The following is an 18,738-nucleotide window of genomic DNA, read 5'->3' as shown; positions in this document are numbered from 1 at the left end:
TTCGCTTTGGTCGTCACTAGTTCACAAAGCCATACATCCCGCCCATTTCTACAATTTACCTAATTATAATCTGATTTTAAACCAAACCTTAACCAAACTGCTAGCCTTATGCCTAACCCAACATTTAGACCAAAAATCACGTTTTTGTTTTTATAAATCTTTACCATATAACCATTTTGACTGCGTTATCTAATGGAAAACTTTCGCCTCTCTGATTTGGCTCTATCTACGCCGGATATATGTCACGTCTCCATAGTCATAATATCCGCAACAAGTTCGCTGATGTCTAGTATGAGGTTATGAAGCTAGCTAGCTCGCTAACGTAGGATGTTATCGTTGCGATATAACCATAGTACTTATTAAACCACAAACTGTGAATACGCAATAGTGAATACATGTATATAGTATGGTAATCTAGCCAGCATTTCAACGTTCGCTTCCCCATTTGAAGAGTTGTTACTGCTAACGTAAGCTCGAGAGCAGCTTTCGTTCAATTTTTCGAAATGGGACGAGGTGGTGGTCGGAAGCGTGGAAAAGGCAATGGACCTCCATTTGATATGGGCCCAAGGGTGCCTGATCCATTTGACATGGGTCCAGGTTGGTGTGGGCCGCCTGGATCTTTTGGTCCTTTTCACGGTGGCCCAGGTCCACATGCTAACTTTATGGGAGATCCAATGATGCACGGCCCCATGCCACCTGATTATCACGGATATGAGCCAGGCTATGGACCAATGGGTCCAGGTGACCCCATGGATGGATGTTTAGATGGGCCACGGATGGATGGACCAGGATTCGGGTATGGTCCAGGTATGCCCCTACCATATGATCCGATGATGTGCAATGGACCCAGACCAATGCCCCCAGGTATCCTGCCCCCTGGTATTCCTCCCCTAGATATGCCGCCCATGGTTCCGCCTCCGGTGGACAACCCTGTCTTTCCTTCACCCTGGCAAAGCGAGGTAATCTTATAAAGACAACTTGTCGTGCCTTGTGCATATTGTAAATTATTAAGTTAAACTTGTAAAAATTTAATTTAGTGTTATAGTAACATGACATGGTTTAAATGGCCCTAACATGCTTTTAAAGTAATCCCTAATATCAAGTCTGCCTCCTTTAGCCCAACCCTTATGCTGTTCCTCCATCACTGTGGGTAAGTGCCACTGTGTCTGTCCCGTCCTGTCATCTCTATGATACAATTTTAAATGTTAAATGTAAATGTATGTTCTGCTGAGCCTCAACTTCTCACAGGCTCCGTTTCTCTTCCCAACAACAGCCCGTCCCGACAACAGCCTCCCCTCCAACTGAGACGACTGTAGTTCCTTATGTGTGGGGACGCTGCCGGGACTCTGAGGTTCTTCAGCTTGATCCACCCCAGACTGATGAACAGAAGACCAAAGACTCAAAGAAGGACAAAAAAGCAGGACAGAAAAAGAGCTACAATGAAAAGTAATGATCATTATGTCAACCATTTGGATGTCATCATCACTTTGGATTAGTGTTTGATTGCATACAGTAGTTTGCTCTTCCATACATGAGATTAGCTGTCATGTATAAGTTCTGCTTATACATGACACAAATATTTTTTCCTCTCAACACTTACAAATCATAGGCCTCCTCCACCTGGAAGATCCAAGGGGGTCATCTCATTCATAGGGGTAAGTCCAAAAGCTGAGAAGCCTGCTTGAAGGGAAGGTTCTTCATCTCCACTAGTAAACATTGCATTCTCAAGTTTTGCTCTCCCCCCACAGCCAACTTATGGCTACATCGAAAGAGACGATCTCAATAAATATTCCTTCACTTTTGATGCTTTTCTCGGAGTCCCCAAGAACATGATACCTGGGGTCAGGGTGCATTTTACAGCCTACAAGGAGAAGGTGGGTCACTTTAGACATTTTTAGCTATATATAGTTATACAGACATTTTCAGGAGTTTGTGAACCATTCGTTTTCATTGTATTTTAAATAATGCATCTTGTTTTTTTCCCCCTCTTTGTATAATAAACCCAGGCCGGGGAGTATGCCACTGGTGTGTCTGTACCTCCAGGGGGTACTGAGGAGATTGACTCCACCATTATTGAAGGTTTTGTCTGCAATGTTATCCTGGAGCAGCAGGTGATAGAACTCTGTAGCACACAGGGGGGGAAAGTATTCAGTCATAACTTTATTAAAGTTCTAATCACTGCCATAACTAGATGTTTATTGTAAGGTAACTTGAATATATGCTTGGCTTGTTATGACTAGTATTTGGCTTCTCATTTAAATATGTCCTTGTTGGTATTAACATAATTATGTGCCCCCACACAGCCTGGTGCAAAGCCGAAACCTGGCCAAATTGAGGCCAACATCGACGGCATGTCAAGAGCACTGCTTTACTCGGAGAAGGACTACACCATCACTCTGTTTCAAGGGGACCATGTGATGTTCAACTTGTTGACCGACATAGTTACCCAAAAAATTAGAGCCACTAATATTCGGCCAAAGACACCACAGACTTTTAAGATCACTGGAGAGAAGAGGGAGGTGGTGAGTCTAAAGTCTTGAGTGGCACATCTTCATTTCGGTTACAAATTCTGACATAAACTTTGGTCCTGATGAGCTCTACGCCATTTTATTCAGCTCAGTATGACCACACCTGAGTCAAATAATAATCTATTCAAGATCTTCAATTGAGACCACAATTTTTTAAAGACATGCTCCTGTACTTTGGTGACTACTAAAGTACTTAAACCTCCCACATTGGGTTGGCTGTGTCATTGTGTAGTTCTTACATGCATAATCTATGAGCAGAATTACTGTCTCACCTCAATTAGCCGCAAAATCCCTAGTTTGAAACAGTTTTGTTGGAAGCTGTTATGTGCCATTTTCCCCCGTGTGGGCCAGCCCCCTAGAAATTTGAGTTCAACTAATGAGCTTCAGCCTCTCACCATATGAGTGACAGCTAGCAAGATGGACGTGATGCACCCACAGCAGCGCGAGTGCAATGACATGGTGCACATATGTGACGTAGTAGACCATTTTCAGGGACCACTTTTGGTTCAAGTGCTACTTTCAGAGCTACAGGCTGAAAAGTATACAAAAGTAACAGAGAATCCCTTTAAATCAAGTGTGTTGGAGCTGGGCTGGAACAAAATACAGCACACATAGCGGCTCTATGGGACCAGAGTTGGCCATCCCTACTGTAGCTAGTTGTTGATATATTTTTTGTACTCTCCACCAGGGTGTTATAAAGAGCGTAAAGTGTGATTCTGGTACCATCATGGCAGCGAACCAGAACAACCTGCCCTTTGAAACCACTGAGAACATGAGTCTAACTGAGTTCACCATTATGGATGAGGTGGACTTTACAGTTGTCACAGTGAGTATAGTGTCTTTCCCATCCACATAATTCAGTGGCAAATTGAATTTGTTGACAATGAATGATGATCAGTTGGTACCTGGGAGTGATGTTTGGACCCTCTGTGCAGGTTCTGGTCCTAAGTATAGCAATGTTGTTGAAATTATTTGTTGATTGATTTATACATTTGACGTTAACATAATGTCATTTGTTTTTTCATTAGATCAAAAATAAGGAGAAGGCCATCAGAGTAAGGAAGCTGAAAGAGTGCTCAGTGACACTGGAAGAAACCATGGAGAAGATAGTTGAAGACCCTGCAGGAAACGAGAAGGTGGGGCACAGTTCAGTGCAAATTATGATAGGTGCCAACTGGTGGAAAATCTCCTGTCATTCAGAGTGGAGTACTCTCATCTGTGACATACCCAGTAATGTCCTTATTACTGTGTCTCCAGTGGAAGCCAGTGGCCCCAGTGGAGGAGGTGCTGCTCCAGAGGACTGTGGTGTTTGAGGACATTAGCGCTGCGCAGCATGCAGGAACGGTCATTAAGGTCTCCAAAAAGCAGCAGGTACGTGTGGTACTGAAAGAATGTACAAATCAAATATTATTGTTGTGTTCTTGTTGGGAAAAGTTTGGGTGGTCAAATCATGTATTTTAGAATGTGTTATCTCATTCTCCTTCCAGGAGCAGGGCCTTTTGGAGGCATTGGTGGGTGGCACACAGAAGCAACTATTGTTTGAAGCAGCTGACGTTCTGACTGAAGCCACCATGTGTGACGGAGACAAGGTTCACTTTAACATCTCCACCAACCGTGAGACTAAGGAGGAGCGTGCCATCAACGTGGAGATTCTCTCAGAGACGTTTGAGGAGTCAACAGAGCAACGCAGAACCGTAAGATCACTTTTAGAATGTGGTACAGGATGCCATTAAGTCGGAGTCTGGCTAGGTTTTTCCACTTGATGTATGACAACTTTACTCACTGAAGAAAGGTGGGATGTTTTATGTAATGGAATTTTTATAAAAAAAATGCCTTTAATATTCTTTGCACAGCATGTCTAAGTGAAGTGTTTTCCCCTCTAGGGTGAGGTGGTGCAAGCTGGGGATTTGTCTGGGACCATTAAGTGCCATCAGAGCACCCAGCTGCTGTTCTTCCATTTGACTGAGGTCATGGAGGAGAAGAAATTGAACATCTCGGAGAAGGTGAAGTTCAGTGTCATTTCGGTGAGTCTCCATGGTGCTGTGATCCGATTGGCACGTCAAAATTAATATCAATTGGTATTCAGTGCCCTCTGTAAGTGTTCACACCCCTTGACTTGTTCCACATTTTGTTGTGTTACAGCCTGAATTTAAAATGGATTAAATGGAGATGTTTTGTCACTGGCTTACACACAATACCCCATAATGTCAAAGTGGAATTATGTTTTTTATTTTTATGTTACGATTGAATTATAAATGAAAAGCTGAAATGTCTTGAGTCAATAAGTATTCAACCCCTTTGTTATGGTAAGCCTAAATAATTTCAGGAGTAAACATTTGCTTAGAAAGGCTCATAATAAGTTACATGGACTCATTCTGTATGCAGTAATAGTGTTTTAACATAATTTTTGAATTACTACCTCATCTCTGTCCCCCACACATTTAATTTGTGTGCAATTTGCCAGCAGCATACTACCCTGCATACCACCCTGCATTCCACTGCTGTTTTGCTTCTGAAGCTAAGCAGGGTTGGTCCTGGTCAGCCGCTGGATGGGAGACCAGATGCTGCTCAAAGTGATGTTGGAGGGCCAGTAGAAGGCACCCTTTCCTCTGTTCTAAAAAAAAAAGAATATCCCAATGCCCCAGGGCAGTGATTGGGGACATTGCCCTATGTAGGATGCTGTCTTTCGGATGGGAAGTTAAACGGGTGTCCTGACTCTCTGTGGTCACTAAAGATCCCATGGCACTTATCGTAAGAGTAGGGGTGTTAACCCCGGTGTCCTGGCTAAATTCCCAATCTGGTCTTCATACTATACCATCATGGCCACCTAATCATCCCCAGCTTACTTGGCTGATTCACCCCCCTCCTCTCCCCTGTAACTACTCCCCAGGTCGTTTCTGTAAATGAGAACGTGTTCTCAGTCAACTTACCTGGTAAAATAAGGGTAAAATAAACACATACAATTATCTGTAAGTTCCTTCAGTCAAGCAGTGAATTTCAAAAACAGATTCAACTACGAAGACCAGGGAGGTTTTCCAATACCTTGCAGAGAAGGGCACCTATTGGTAGATGGTGATCATTGTGAAGTTATTAATTACTCTTTGGATGGTGTATTAATACACCCAGTCACTACAAAGATACAGGTGTTCAGAGTCCTTCCTAATTCAGTTGATGGAGAGGAAGGAAACCGCTCAGGGATTTCACAATGAGGCCAATGTTGACTTTAAAACAGTTTAATGGCTTCTCCAGAGTCCAATGGTGGCGAGCGTTACACCACTCCAGCCGACGCTTGACATTGCGCTTGTGTGTGGCTCCTCGGCCATGGAAACTCATTTCATGAAGCGCTGACGAACAGTTGTTGTGCTGACGTTGTTTCTAGAGGCAGTTCGGAACTCTGTAGAGAGTGTTGCAATTCACAATAACAAAACTTTAAAGTAGACCAGGGCAGCTCCAGCAGGGAATACATTTGACGAACTGACTTGTTGGAAAGGTGGTATCTTATTTACATTTAAGTCATTTAGCAGATGCTCTTATCCAGAGCGACTTACAAAAACAGTGCCACATTGAAAGTCACTGAGCTCTTCAGTAAGGCCATTCTTCTGCCAGTGTTTGTCTATGGAGATTGCATGGCTGAATGCTCAATTGTATACACCTGTCAGCAATGGGCGTGGCTGAAATAGCAGAATCCACTAATTTGAAGGGGTTTCCACATACTTTTATATATAATGTATATTAGTGTTTTAATCTTCATTGGTCTTGTACAAATGTTCAATATTTTTCTTCCATTCTGACATTAGAGTATTTTATGTAGATTGTAAAAAATAAATAAAAAAATACAATTAAATCCATTTTAATCTCACCTTGTAACACAAGAAAATGTGAAATATGTCAAGGGGTGTGAATACTTTCTGAAGGCATGGTACATCCAACTAGCTATTTCAAATCAAATTTTATTTGTCACTTGTGCCGAAGACAACCTTACCGTGAAATGCTTACTTACAAGTCATTAACCAACAATGCAGTTCAAGAAATAGAGTTAAGAACATATTTACTAAATAAAAGTAACACAAAATAACAATAACGAGGCTATATACAGGGGTACCGGTACCGAGTCAATGTGCGGAGGTACAGGTTAGTCGATGTAATTTGTACATGTAAGATGACTATGCATAGATAATAAACGGCAAGTTGCAGCAGTGTAAAAACAAAGGGGGGGGGGGTGTCAACGTAAATAGTCGGGGTGGCCATTTGATTAATTGTTCAGCAGTCTTATGGTTTGGGTGTAGAATTTGTTAAGGGGCCTTTTGGACCTAGACTTGGCACTCCACTACCGCTTGCTGTGTAGCGCCTTACAGTCGAATGCCGAGCAGTTGTCATACCAGGCAATGATGCAACCGGTCAGGATGCTCTCGATGGTGCAGCTGTATAACTTTTTGAGGATCTGGGGACCCATGTCAAATCTTTTTAGTCTCCTGCCCTCTTCACGACTGTCTTGGTGTGTTTGGACCATGATAGTTTGTTGGTGATTTTGACACCAAGGAACTTGAAACTCTCGACCTGCTCCACTACAGCCCCGTTGATGTTAATGGGGGCCTGTTCGGCCTGTCTTTTCCTGTAGTCCACGATCAGCTCCTTTGTCTTGCTCACATTTTTGTTTTATTCATATTTTTGTTATTTTTTTTGTTTTTCTTTAACTCTTTCAATTTTCTCCTAGCTTGAAACCGCTGAAGGAGGCAACCAAGCGATTAGGATCAAACGCCTTATCGACAGTGTTCTTACCACTGTGCCCAAGCTAAGGGGCGTGGCGGCAAAAGAAAAGGTTGGTTTATGATGGAACAAAGGCCAGTGACTTTGGGGGATGTCATATTCACTTAAGGGATAGACACGTGGCTGTCTATGTTGTCTTTAACTGTCTATTTCCTATTATTGTCTATTACAGAAGAAGATGACCATCAAACTGATGAGAGACCCAAATGACCTCTTCAAGGGCACAGGTGTCAAAGTAGAGAACAAAGATGATGATCCCACGTGAGTTTGATTGTAATTAGTAGTAGTATTGGTTCCAACATGAAGTCAAGGTAAAGTATCATTGTGTGATGATTTTGGATGTCATTTGTTGGCACAGCCACAACTACCCTGAAATCTAAAAATGTATCCCCTAGAGTCGATGTCCTCGCCCCTGTGGAAATAGAATTAGCATAATAATTTTAAAAATCCCTATCAAAATCTGTCAGTTGAAGTTTCCACCACACAGTTGAAGTTTTTTGCTTGGGATGCGTCTCAATCCACTGCATCCGCCGATGTCGCCCTTCCGCATCAGCAGTGAAAGATGGCAGAGCTGGAGCGATGATAGTCAGACCATGAGGCATCCCGAAAATCGGTCTTCTCACACAAACGTTTGTAGCGTTCGAACGGTTTGGCCCGCAAACTATTATGACTCCTTTTTGGCCTCACAAACACGATGGTGTTCTCTGTTTTGCTCTACGACCCCAAAAGTGTCACGGGACTCTGTCTGAACCGTTTGGGCTACACACTAATATGAACCCTCTGTGGAAAGGTGAGTCTCTCACGAACACTTATGTCGTTTGTTTTGCTCTAGGATGCTCACAAGACTAGTCTGAAGGTAGCCAGGTACCAGTTTTATAAAAAGAATGGAAGTATATAGATAGTTAAGAAGTATAAATGTAGTTAGTTTAGTGCATAAAATAAGGGGTGAAATCAGTGTTTCCCAAACTCAATCCGCAGGACCCCGAGGGGTGCACTTTTTAAAAAAGCTTTAATTATTTGAATCAGCAATAACAGATATAGGATAGACACTTCAAAACAAACTTCCTTTTAGATTTTTTGAGGGGGGACTATCTGCTTGTCCATGTATGAAGCTTATAATGTTTTTCCATGTGCTAATAGCAGTAAGGCCAAATTCAATTTTTTATATATTTTCTTTGTATATATTTTTTTGATACCTTAAAGGGGTCCTAAAACTCCAAATCAAATAGCTAAATTATCCTTGGTTTGACCACCTTTAATAAACAATTCCATATGTTAGCATAGTAGGACCCCCCCACCCCCTCCCACACCCCCACCCGCTTAGACTCCAGAGGGTTAAGAGATGTGCTCGAAGTCATTTCCCTCATTCTTTTGTGCACCAGCAACGACAAACCTGCCTCGGAGAAGTCAATCAAGATGAAATCAGTCATAAAAATTCTGGGGTCAAAACCTGCTGGCTCTGGATCTGGTGGCAAAGACTCCGACAGCAGCCAGCGGAGATACGGACACAGGAGCCCCAGCCTAGACCAGTTTGGCCGGGTGAAGAAAAGGCGGAGCACAAGCAGGGAGCGTAAAGAGCAGGGTGGTAGATGCAAGTACAGGCGCAGTCGCAGCAGGAGCCGGGACAGGGAGAGGAACAGGAGACGAAGCCACAGTCTGGAGAGAAAAGATTACAACCAAAGGAGCGGCAGCAAAAAGAGAACTTCCTCGAAAAGGAGCCGCAGCAAGGAGCGAGATGGAAGTAGTCAGAGGAGCTCTAAGAATGGTTCAAGCTCAGTAAGTAGATCTCCAGATAGAATGAATGATGAGCTAGAAAGAAAGAAGAGGGAACTAGAGGAGCTCAATGAGTTGATATACCGCAAGAGAGCCATAGTTGCCATGGAGAAACATGGTGGAGTTCCAAATTTCTTCTCAGAAGTGAAGCCTATGGAGAAGACCTGCTTTGACTACAATCATGGAATGGCAGAGCTTCCTACACAACCTAAACCACCCACTGACATCAAACCCAAGTCCATTCTGAAGAAACGCTCAGACCATGTCGCAGGTCCACTTTTCCCAATGCAGGTCAGTTGTCATTTTTAAACGTTTCAATCATGTAGATAATCGTTTGTTCACTCTCAATCATTTTTAAGAGCTGGTTATATTTCATTAGAATAGTCTACTGTGCGCCAGTGCTTTTTTTAGTTATCATATATTGGTAAAATAAACATATTAAATCATCAGCCTGATGAGCAATTTGTGAAATCAAATCATTTGTATGAAATGGGGGGGGAGTCCAATTATAAATGTTTTGTTTATTCTCTCCAGACTGAACTCCCTAAAGCTCAACCTCTTGATCAAAGGCTTGTGGAACAATACGGTTATGACGTTGAGACGCCCTATAAACCACACTCTGCCCAACCACCCTACACCCAAACATCCAGTCAGAAGTCCTATTATGAATGTTCACTTGCTGGGCATCCTGTTCCTGACTTATCTGCCAAGTATGATCCATATGAGACTTCTAGAGAGCACCTGTCGCAACCTTCTCCAGTTCGCCAAACACCTCTTGACCCTTATTCTTCAAATCGACCTCCCATTCGAGAGTCTCAGGAAAAGAACTCTAACCTGAACACCCAGCTCGCCCGTTTCCTCAACACCCTCAACAAAGGTGTGGATGCCGGTCTGCTGTCAGCTATGGTCAAGGAGTCTCAAGAGGAGATTGCTGGTATTCAGGAAGATAGTTCCATACTTCAAAAGCCTTATTGCGAGTTGCTTGACCGTGGGGATGAAGATCAGTACAGAGATGAGCCCTGTACAGAGGAAGAGCCAGAGTGCCCACGCAGGGGTATCATCGGGGAGAGAGTGAAGAACTCTGACGACTATGATAACTCCAGAAATGAAGACCGGCTGCTGCCTCACGAGAGAGCAATCCAGGAAGGTGGTGGCTTTCCCGGAATTCTTGGAATGATGTCCCACAGCCAGCTATTGAGAGAATCTGAACGTGTGGAAGAAGAGGACTTCCTCTATGGGGGTAAAGCCCCTGCAGCGACTGAGAAAGAGCACTGTGAGATACCTGGGCGGTCAGACAGGTACAGGGATAACAAGAGGTCCTGCTCAGCCAGAGTCCCGGTGGAGGAGACCAGGGAGCAGGAAAGTCGGGAAAAGACGCAGCACTTCGGCAAGATCAAGAGCCTGCTCCAGGCCATCGGCTTGAATCTGGAAACCTCAGAGGTCACCAAGCTGGCAGACAGGACCCAGGAGCGCCTCTACGGGACAAAGTCATCCAAACACTCATCCTCAGAGAGAGAGACGGAGCACTCATCTAGGCGGGGAGATCGGCACTGCACCACCGACGACTCTGATTCCAAACACTTCCGGTCAGCCTCGCCATTCAGGTCTTCCCAGCGGAAGGTGTACCTCAGCCCCCAAGACACCTCGGAATATGGAGGTTTCCTTGACCCGGAAGAGGAGGCGGCCTTAGAGAGGGCCAGGCAGATGCAGAGCCTCACCAGGACAGTGAGCGTCTTACCCCCCACCCCCTCCTCACAGCCTGGCACCTCCTATTCCACCACACTGTGGAACTGTCCTGAGAAGACCCAGCCCATCGCGCCTAAGAGTTGGCATAGCAAGGGATGTAGTACCAACTATCTCTCATCACTGCCAACCGGTTCCTCAGGTCCCCCCGAACAGATTTCCCCAGTTTCATCCATGACAAACACGCCTGATGTTCCAGTTGGTCAACAAGCAGCCGGGGTGTATACTTTTACTTCACCTATGGGACAATCCCTTGACCTACTCACTGCCTTGCCCTCCTCCACTTATTATGGGCAGCCTAGTTCCCCCATGATATCGTTTGCGAAGACTCAGTTCACACAACAATTAAATATATTGAATCAAGTGACTATATCAAATCCTACAAGGGATGTCTTGAGTCAAATCCTCCAAGTCACCAACCAGTCTAGATGCCTCAAGGTGATTGAAAGAGTCAAAAGTGTGTCTGGTGCACAGCAGGATTCACCAAGACAAAATATCACCATACCTCTCCAGATCAAAACACAAAGCCCTGATTCTGCAGATGGAAAGCCCTCTCCTCCCCCTCAATCAGCAGAGACTCGGGGTCCACCAGTGACAGAAGACGATATCAAGGCCAAACAGAAGAAAAGGGTATGTTGTGTTTTTTTTAAATTCTGTGTGTTGAAGTTAGGAAACATTTTACCTGTCTGATTGTGTTACATTTGTGTATGATTTACAAGCCACACCTTCAATCCTTGGTGTTGTTTACATTTGAATTACAGTATAGGCCTACAGTATAGGGCAGTTATCAGGAATTTACAATTACACACAACATAAGTACTCTTGGGAAAAGTGCAGTGTGTACAGAATTTTTGTAGTCCCAATTCTATTCAATTGCTTCTGATATGTTCTGGTTTTAGTGCACGCTGGCAAGTCAGTCCCAATCTGCTTAATTTAGGAGTTGACTGTATTTACATGGGATAGACTGTGTGTGTGTCTCAATTTGTCACTGTTTTGTAGCTGGAGCAGTTTAACCTGCGGATGAGACAGAAGAATCAGGAGAGGAAGAACACTAGGATAAACACAACAGGTACCAGATAACCCCTTAGAGTAAGGTTGAAACGTAGCAATATGGCCAGCCACAAATTGTAGCTTAGGTTAAGATTAGGTGATGCCAGAACAAGTCAAGAGCTGTACATACCTGGCACTCAACACAAATTTAAAGTATAGGATGAGATGATACCATAGGTGTCAAGAGGCGAATATGGAGGAAATATAGGTAGGTTTGAGTCTTCACTTCAGTTTTACTTGCTCTTATTACAGCCATAGTTAATCAGGTTTAAGTGATATCTTAGATTGCTTTAGCTATGATATTTTCTGTAACGTAAATATTACATTTTTATTATTGTGTTAGGGCTTGGTCTCGCTCAGAAAGTTTAAGTAACATTTTATTTAATGTCTACCACATTGCTTCACAAAGCATAGCCTTGTGTCTTGGAAGACCACATTAATGCCTGTTTATTTGCTTTGAAAGCCCTGGCCTTGTAACAATTGACCAGTTTGGTGCTTGCATTACACAATTTTAAGACAAGTATGTCCTAGTAAGAAAGTGCCCATTGGTTTATGCTCATATAGAAGCATTTACATCTATATTTATCTTCCACTGTGCATGCAATACAATATTCTGATGAAAACATGTATTGCCCTCTGTTCGTGCAATACAATTTATGAACATGGTGGTCTTCAAGTGCTTTTGCACAGACAAACTAATAATAACAGAAACAATAGACTGACATAGACTCCCATGTTCCTTTAATCTGGACAGGAGTTGCTCTCAATACAGATATTCATGTTAGCTAGCTTTAACATGTAATGTTTTCTCCAATAGCTGAAGGTAAGTATTTTAGCAGACTTTGCATCAATAGGTCTTCAGCTGTTGAATTGTATTTTTGTTTGTGTAGTACAATACTTCAATACTTTTAGGACTTTTTTTAGAATTACTGTACGTTTCTTGATTAGGGAATCTCTACTGCTAGGAGAATTTTACTTGAATGGGGGGCTTTTTAGTGTTGTTTTCACTCCAAAACAGGGATAAACGTTGTCAATCTGACGACTAGCTAGGGCCTGCACAATGGTCTGGTAGTACTACACACACAAGATCAAGCTAGGTCAGTTAGTGTGTAAGGTGTCTTTAGTGTCAAATGTTTCTCATACCTCAGTTCATTAGGAGAGTTCTGTTATAGCACGAGACTAAGTTAACTAACTGCTGGAGGACGTAGTCTTGAGTGTCAGCTCCGTCAGTTCTGGGCCAAAGGTGGAAGAAAAACAGCCAGCCTGCAGAGACCCAAGAGCTGGAGCACAGGTCAATCCTCGCAGTAACGTCAACCTAGCAGAGCCCCTGTGAAGCTAACCCATACATTTACCCTGTCTCATTATTGCATTTTTACAGGAAAAGTTCCCAAAGTTACCTATGCCAACACTGAGCCTAGGAACGTGTGGATCTGTGGACACTCACTTGTATATTGGGCAGAGATGAGGGCCAAGTCGCCTGAGATTGGCATGCAGTTGGGCATGGACCCCAGCAGTGTGAGGGTGTGGTGGAAGGGCACACAGGGCATGACGTGGGCCCAGCTGCTTCCCCAGTTAGACCAGCTGAAGATCAAGTGGCCCAAACCGGACGTGGTCATCCTGCACCTGGGTGGTAACGATCTGGGTACCCAAAGCCCTGAGGCCCTTATGTCATCTGTGAAGAAGGACCTGACCTCCGTGAGGAGCATTTTCCCACAATGCCGGTTGGTCTGGTCCGACATCTTGCCCCGGATGTCGTGGAGGCAAACGGAGGACAGCGAAGCAGTGGACAATTTTAGGGCTGCCATCAACAGAAGAGTTCATGCCATCATCGCGGAGCTAGGTGGCACTGCTCTGACCCACGAAAACATCACGTGTTGCTCAGACGCAGGCCTGTACAGGCCAGATGGGGTTCATCTGTCTGGTAAAGGTATTGATACTTTCAACTTGAACCTGCAGGACTTTTTGGAGAAGTGGGAGACCGAGGCAAACAATATTCCTGAGATTACTTAAGAAATGACCAATTAATGTTTTTTTTTAGGGTGGGGGTATTTTCATATCTCTATTGTAATCGTTTCCTCTCTGTGCTGGATACCATCCTAAGGGTTGATTTAGATGTAATGTAACTTCATTGCAAATAATACATTCTGTTATCGGTGTATCCAGTTTGATTAAATGCTGAATGTAATCTTACTTTTTTTAGTTTTAGCATATTGATGATTAGCATGTTCTGTTTATCCACTAAGTGTCAGGCTTTTACTTATTGTATACATTTTGTTGACCCCCAAAAAATAAACTACACAATTGGGAAATATCGTGTTCCTGGCATTTTCATTCTGCTCCAAATCCTTTGAGGATAGGTAGGGTAGCCTAGTGGTTAGAGTGTTGGACTAGTAACCGGAAGGTTAAAAGTTCAAACTCCCGAGCTGACAAGGTACAAATCTGTCGTTCTGCCCCTGAACAAGGAGTTAACCCACTGTTCCTAGGCTGTCATTGAAAATAAGAATTTGTTCTTAACTGACTTGCCTAGTTAAATAAAGGTAAAATAAAATAAAACAAATATGAAACTGCTGCTTGAATGCCTCTTACTTGGTAGTGCCTGTAAATTATGTTGGTGAAAGTGTGCCAAAAGGATACCAGAGAACTAAGGAAAAGTCTTCAGTTTAGTGGAAGTTCTTACATAGTCTCTGTCTTGTCTAAACATATACTCACTCGATTTCTAAGTTCATTTCTGAAGAAGATGTTATTGTCCAAAGTGTACACGTCCAACAGAAATTCTACACGTAAACAAGGTTTATTTGTACACTGCTGCTAAAGCTTTTCTAGTGTAGTAGTTAGCTAGCAGATTATTGGCCACTCCAAGGTTCTCTTATGTATTAGAATTCCTTTTATTTCTAACTTGTCCATTTGAGTTTTTTCCCCCACTGCTTCCAAGCTGTTAGGTTGCCTGTGGCTGACCAGCGGTATGCTTTTTCCTCCAATCTATCCAGGAGTCTCTTTACTCTATTCCTAGGATGACCTCAGGACTAGGTTTTGAACATCCAACAAGAGCAAACATGAAGTACATTTTTACATTTGAGACATTTTGGAAATGATACAGCATTCTGCATCATTAATAAAAGATCTGTGAAATCAAGTGTTAATGTACAGTGTACCATATTGTAGTATCATATTTTGTAGTTATGTCACCATTATTTTGTTAAGTGTATTGTGTTTTTGTATTCATTTTATCAAAATATAAAAGTCTGTACCATAGGTGACATTGAGGTGTGCATGTTGTGACATATGACATTGTGTGCTTGTTGAGAGGAAAGAGACGTAGCGGACAGAGTGTCAAGAATAATGAAAATGCATCCACTTTCAGAACTGTAGAGAAAAAAAAGTTTGACCGGGGTGTGTTTTTTGTGGATAGTCTCTGTTTGAAATGTTTCTTAAAAATAAATGTACACCGCTGCCATAAGGATTGTTACTAAACTTACTGGTATTCCTATCTTTTCACTCTTAAAATATCATTATGGTATGACAAACACCAGCCTATTATGAAGATATGACTTGTGTCTATAATTTATATTAGATTGAAAGGCTACCAAAATGTATACCATATTGGTATGCACTACTTACACCCAAGCTTTTGATGTAACACACATGTTCAGTATAGCCATGCTAATAAATTGTTGAACATAACTCAAATGAATTGCAATTTAAATGGACATGGCTAAAGCTGCTCGTCTGAATTCAACTAGGCAGACAAAAGTAAGCTGATGATTACACAAAAGACAACTCAAAACCAGTGCTTTCAGAAATGTTAAGCCTTCACAGACTCGAGGCGCGTTCCTCTACCCAGGTGTTACTGCAGCATGCCAGATATTACAAAGCCTGGATGGGTATTTTCTGTATCCGCTAATCACAGAGATGCGTTCCTATGCTGAGATGTTGCTGACGCCTGACACATCTTACTACACCTGGATAGGTATTTAAAGTACCAGCTAAACCAGTGTTTCCTAATCCTGGTCCTCGAGGACCCCTAGCAGTGCACATTTTCATTGTAACCCTGGACAAGCACACCTGATATAAAATGGTCAACTAATCATCAAGCCCTCGATGAGCTGAATGAGGTGTGTTTGTACAGGGCTACAATAACAATGTGTACTGTTGGGGGACCAGGGTTATATAGCAATTTGTCAGTCGATGATAGTCGATGACGTGGCACGCAACCATTGGTTGTTACGTTGCTTCGCCTCATATGTTATGCTGCGTTCACATCACAGGAGGTTGGTGGCACTTTAATTGGGGAGGACAGGCTTGTTGTGGTAATGGCTGTAGCAGAATTGGTGGAATGGTATCAAACACATGGTTTGATGCCAAATATATTTTATTTTTGAGATTCTTCAAAGTAGCCACCCTTTGCTTTGATGACAGCTTTGCACACTTGGTATTCTCTCAACCAGCTTCAAGAGGTAGTCACCTGGAATCCCTTTCAGTTAACAGGTGTGTCTTGCTAAAAGTTAATTTGTGGAATTTCTTTCCTCCTTAATGTGTTTGAGCCAATCAGTTGTGTTGTGACAAGGTAGGGGTGGTATACAGAAGATATCCCTATTTGGTTTTAAAAAAACAAGTCCATAATATGGCAAGAACAGCTCAAATAAGCAAAGAGAAACGACAGTCCATCATTACTTTAAGACATGAAGTTCAGTCAATCCGGAAAATTTCAAGCTTTGAAAGTTTCTTCACGTGTCGTCGCAAAAACCATCAAGTGCTATGATGAAACTGGCTGTCATGAGGACCGCCACAGGAAAGAAATACTCAGAGTTACCTCTGCTGCAGAGGATAAGTTCATTAGAGTAACCAGCCTCAGAAATTGCAGCCCAAATAAATGCAGTAACAGACACATCTCAACATCAACTGTTCAGAGGAGACTGGGTGAATTAGGCCTTCATGGTCGATTGCTGCAAAGAAACAACTACTAAAGGACACCAATAATAATAAGAGACTTGATTGGGCCAAATTAGAGATTTTTGCTTAAACCACCGTGTCTTTGTGAGGCGCAGAGTAGGTGAACGGATGATCTCTGCATATGTGGTTCCCACTGTGAAGCAATGAGGAGATGATTGTGTGGGGTGCTTTGCTGGTGACACTGTGATTTATTTAGAATTAAAGGCACACATTCTGCAGTGATACGCCATCCCATCTAGTTTGTACTTAATGGGACTATCATTTGTTTTTCAACAGGACAATGACCCAACACACCTCCAGGCTGTGTAAGGACTATTTGACCAAGAAGGAGAGTGATGGAGTGCTGCATCATATGACCTGGCCTCCACAATCACCCAACCTCAACCCAGTTGAGATGGTTTGGGATGAGTTGGACCACAGAGTGAAGGAAAAGCAGCCAACAAGTGCTCAGCATATGTTGGAACTCCTTCAAGAACTCCTTGGCAATCATGAAGTGGCGCAGCGGACTAAGGCACTGCATCTCAGTGCTAGATGCTTCACTACAGACACCCTGGTTTGAATCCAGGCACAACCGGCCATGATTGGGAGTCCCATAGGGTGGCGAATAATTGGCGCAGCGTCGTCCGGGTTTGGCCGGTGTAGGTCATCAATGTGAATAAGAATTTGTTCTGAACTGACTTGCCTCGTTAATGAGTATGATAAAGGTTAAAGTCAAAGGGTTGCTACTTTGAAGGGTTTAACACTTTCTTGGTTACTCCATGATTCCCTGTGTGTTATTTCATAGTTTGTCTTCACTATTATTCTACAATGTAGAAAATAGTAAAAATAAAGAATGAGTAGGTGTGTAAACTTTTGAGTGGTTGTTAAAGGAATTTAACAATTCCTATATGTGTTCATTAACCAATTCAATTTAAATCACTGTCTGTTTCTAAGAATTTGTAAGATCCTTATTTGCATAAAATGGACAGAGACCAATCTACCAAAATTAGCCAATAGCATTTATTCTCGAGAGCGCTGGTCATAATACAATGTACATTGGTTTATATACCACACATTTGGTCATAGCGTCTCGAAGGCTCCTCCTACTCTCCGACAAGGAAAAAGCTACTTCTAAAGTTCATTCCAACCCACTAGCGCACATACATGACACACTATATCTGGCTTAACTCCTGAAGTCTCACCATAGTGTATTACCACTTAGCAGACAGTTCCAGTCCCCCCCAGATACGGAAAACCTGGAGGTGCTCTCACTGTCTTATTTTATGTCCACAGAGTTATAGCCGGGTCGGTTCAAACATAGGTTAAGGATCCTCTTTGTTTTCGTTAAACACACACACATGCATTCCTCTCTTCCCCCCTCCAACCGAGTTGGAGCTGTGTTTATTATTTTTAATTACTCCTTGTTCATGCTACATAACCTCTAATCCCTAATGGTTATGTTTCTGAGTAGAATTATTTAAACATTTATCTTAAACATAGATAAAATATCTTAACACTGGTACTGTGTGTATTTATATATATAGTTTACATACACTTCGGTTGGAGTCATTAAAACTCATTTTTCAACCACTCCACAAATTTCTTGTTATCAAACTATAGTTTTGGCAAGTTGTATAGGACATCTACTTTGTGCATGACACAAGTAATTTTTCCAACAATTGTTTACAGACAGATTATTTCACTTATAATTTACTGTATCACAATTCCAGTGGGTCAGAAGTTTACATACACTAAGTTGACTGTGCCTTTAAACAGCTTGGAAAATTCTCAAAAATGATGGCATGGCGTTAGAAGCTTCTGATAGGCTAATTGACATCATTTCAGTCAATTGGAGGTGTACCTGTGGCTGTATTTCAAGGCCTACCAGCAAACTCAGTGCCTCTTTGCTTGACATCATGGGAAAATCCAAAGAAATCTGCCAAGATTT

General features: G+C 42.5%; 1 protein-coding gene across 3 annotated transcripts; it reads left to right on the top strand.

Annotated features, from left to right (window-relative positions):
- The first annotated feature begins 274 nt into the window (after positions 1 to 274).
- On the top strand, positions 275 to 17,230 carry si:dkeyp-121d4.3 (uncharacterized). Of its 3 annotated transcripts, XR_004822650.2 has the most exons (19): positions 275 to 959; positions 1,118 to 1,150; positions 1,274 to 1,446; positions 1,610 to 1,655; positions 1,749 to 1,874; positions 2,007 to 2,111; positions 2,304 to 2,522; positions 3,217 to 3,354; positions 3,557 to 3,664; positions 3,786 to 3,899; positions 4,016 to 4,222; positions 4,412 to 4,552; positions 7,243 to 7,347; positions 7,468 to 7,556; positions 8,678 to 9,359; positions 9,603 to 11,441; positions 11,811 to 11,880; positions 13,034 to 13,152; positions 13,240 to 13,389. XR_004822650.2 is itself a non-coding variant. In XM_035754098.2 (18 exons), exons 1-18 carry the CDS (start codon positions 504 to 506, stop codon positions 17,093 to 17,095), a joined length of 4,659 nt encoding a protein of 1,552 aa, XP_035609991.1. In that variant the 5' UTR covers positions 275 to 503; the 3' UTR covers positions 17,096 to 17,230. The 3 variants fall into 3 exon arrangements, 2 of the variants coding, with proteins under 2 accessions (XP_035609991.1, XP_035609990.1); XM_035754098.2 differs by lacking the exons at positions 13,034 to 13,152; positions 13,240 to 13,389 and adding an exon at positions 17,088 to 17,230; XM_035754097.2 differs by lacking the exon at positions 13,034 to 13,152 and having other exon boundaries at positions 276 to 959; positions 13,240 to 14,170.
- Positions 17,231 to 18,738: the final 1,508 nt, after the last annotated feature.

Source organism: Oncorhynchus keta, chromosome 36 (assembly GCF_023373465.1).
Source record: "Oncorhynchus keta strain PuntledgeMale-10-30-2019 chromosome 36, Oket_V2, whole genome shotgun sequence".
Classification (NCBI taxonomy): domain Eukaryota; kingdom Metazoa; phylum Chordata; class Actinopteri; order Salmoniformes; family Salmonidae; genus Oncorhynchus; species Oncorhynchus keta.
The sequence above is the reverse complement of the archived record's forward strand: the minus strand, read 5'-3'. Positions and strand labels throughout refer to the sequence as shown.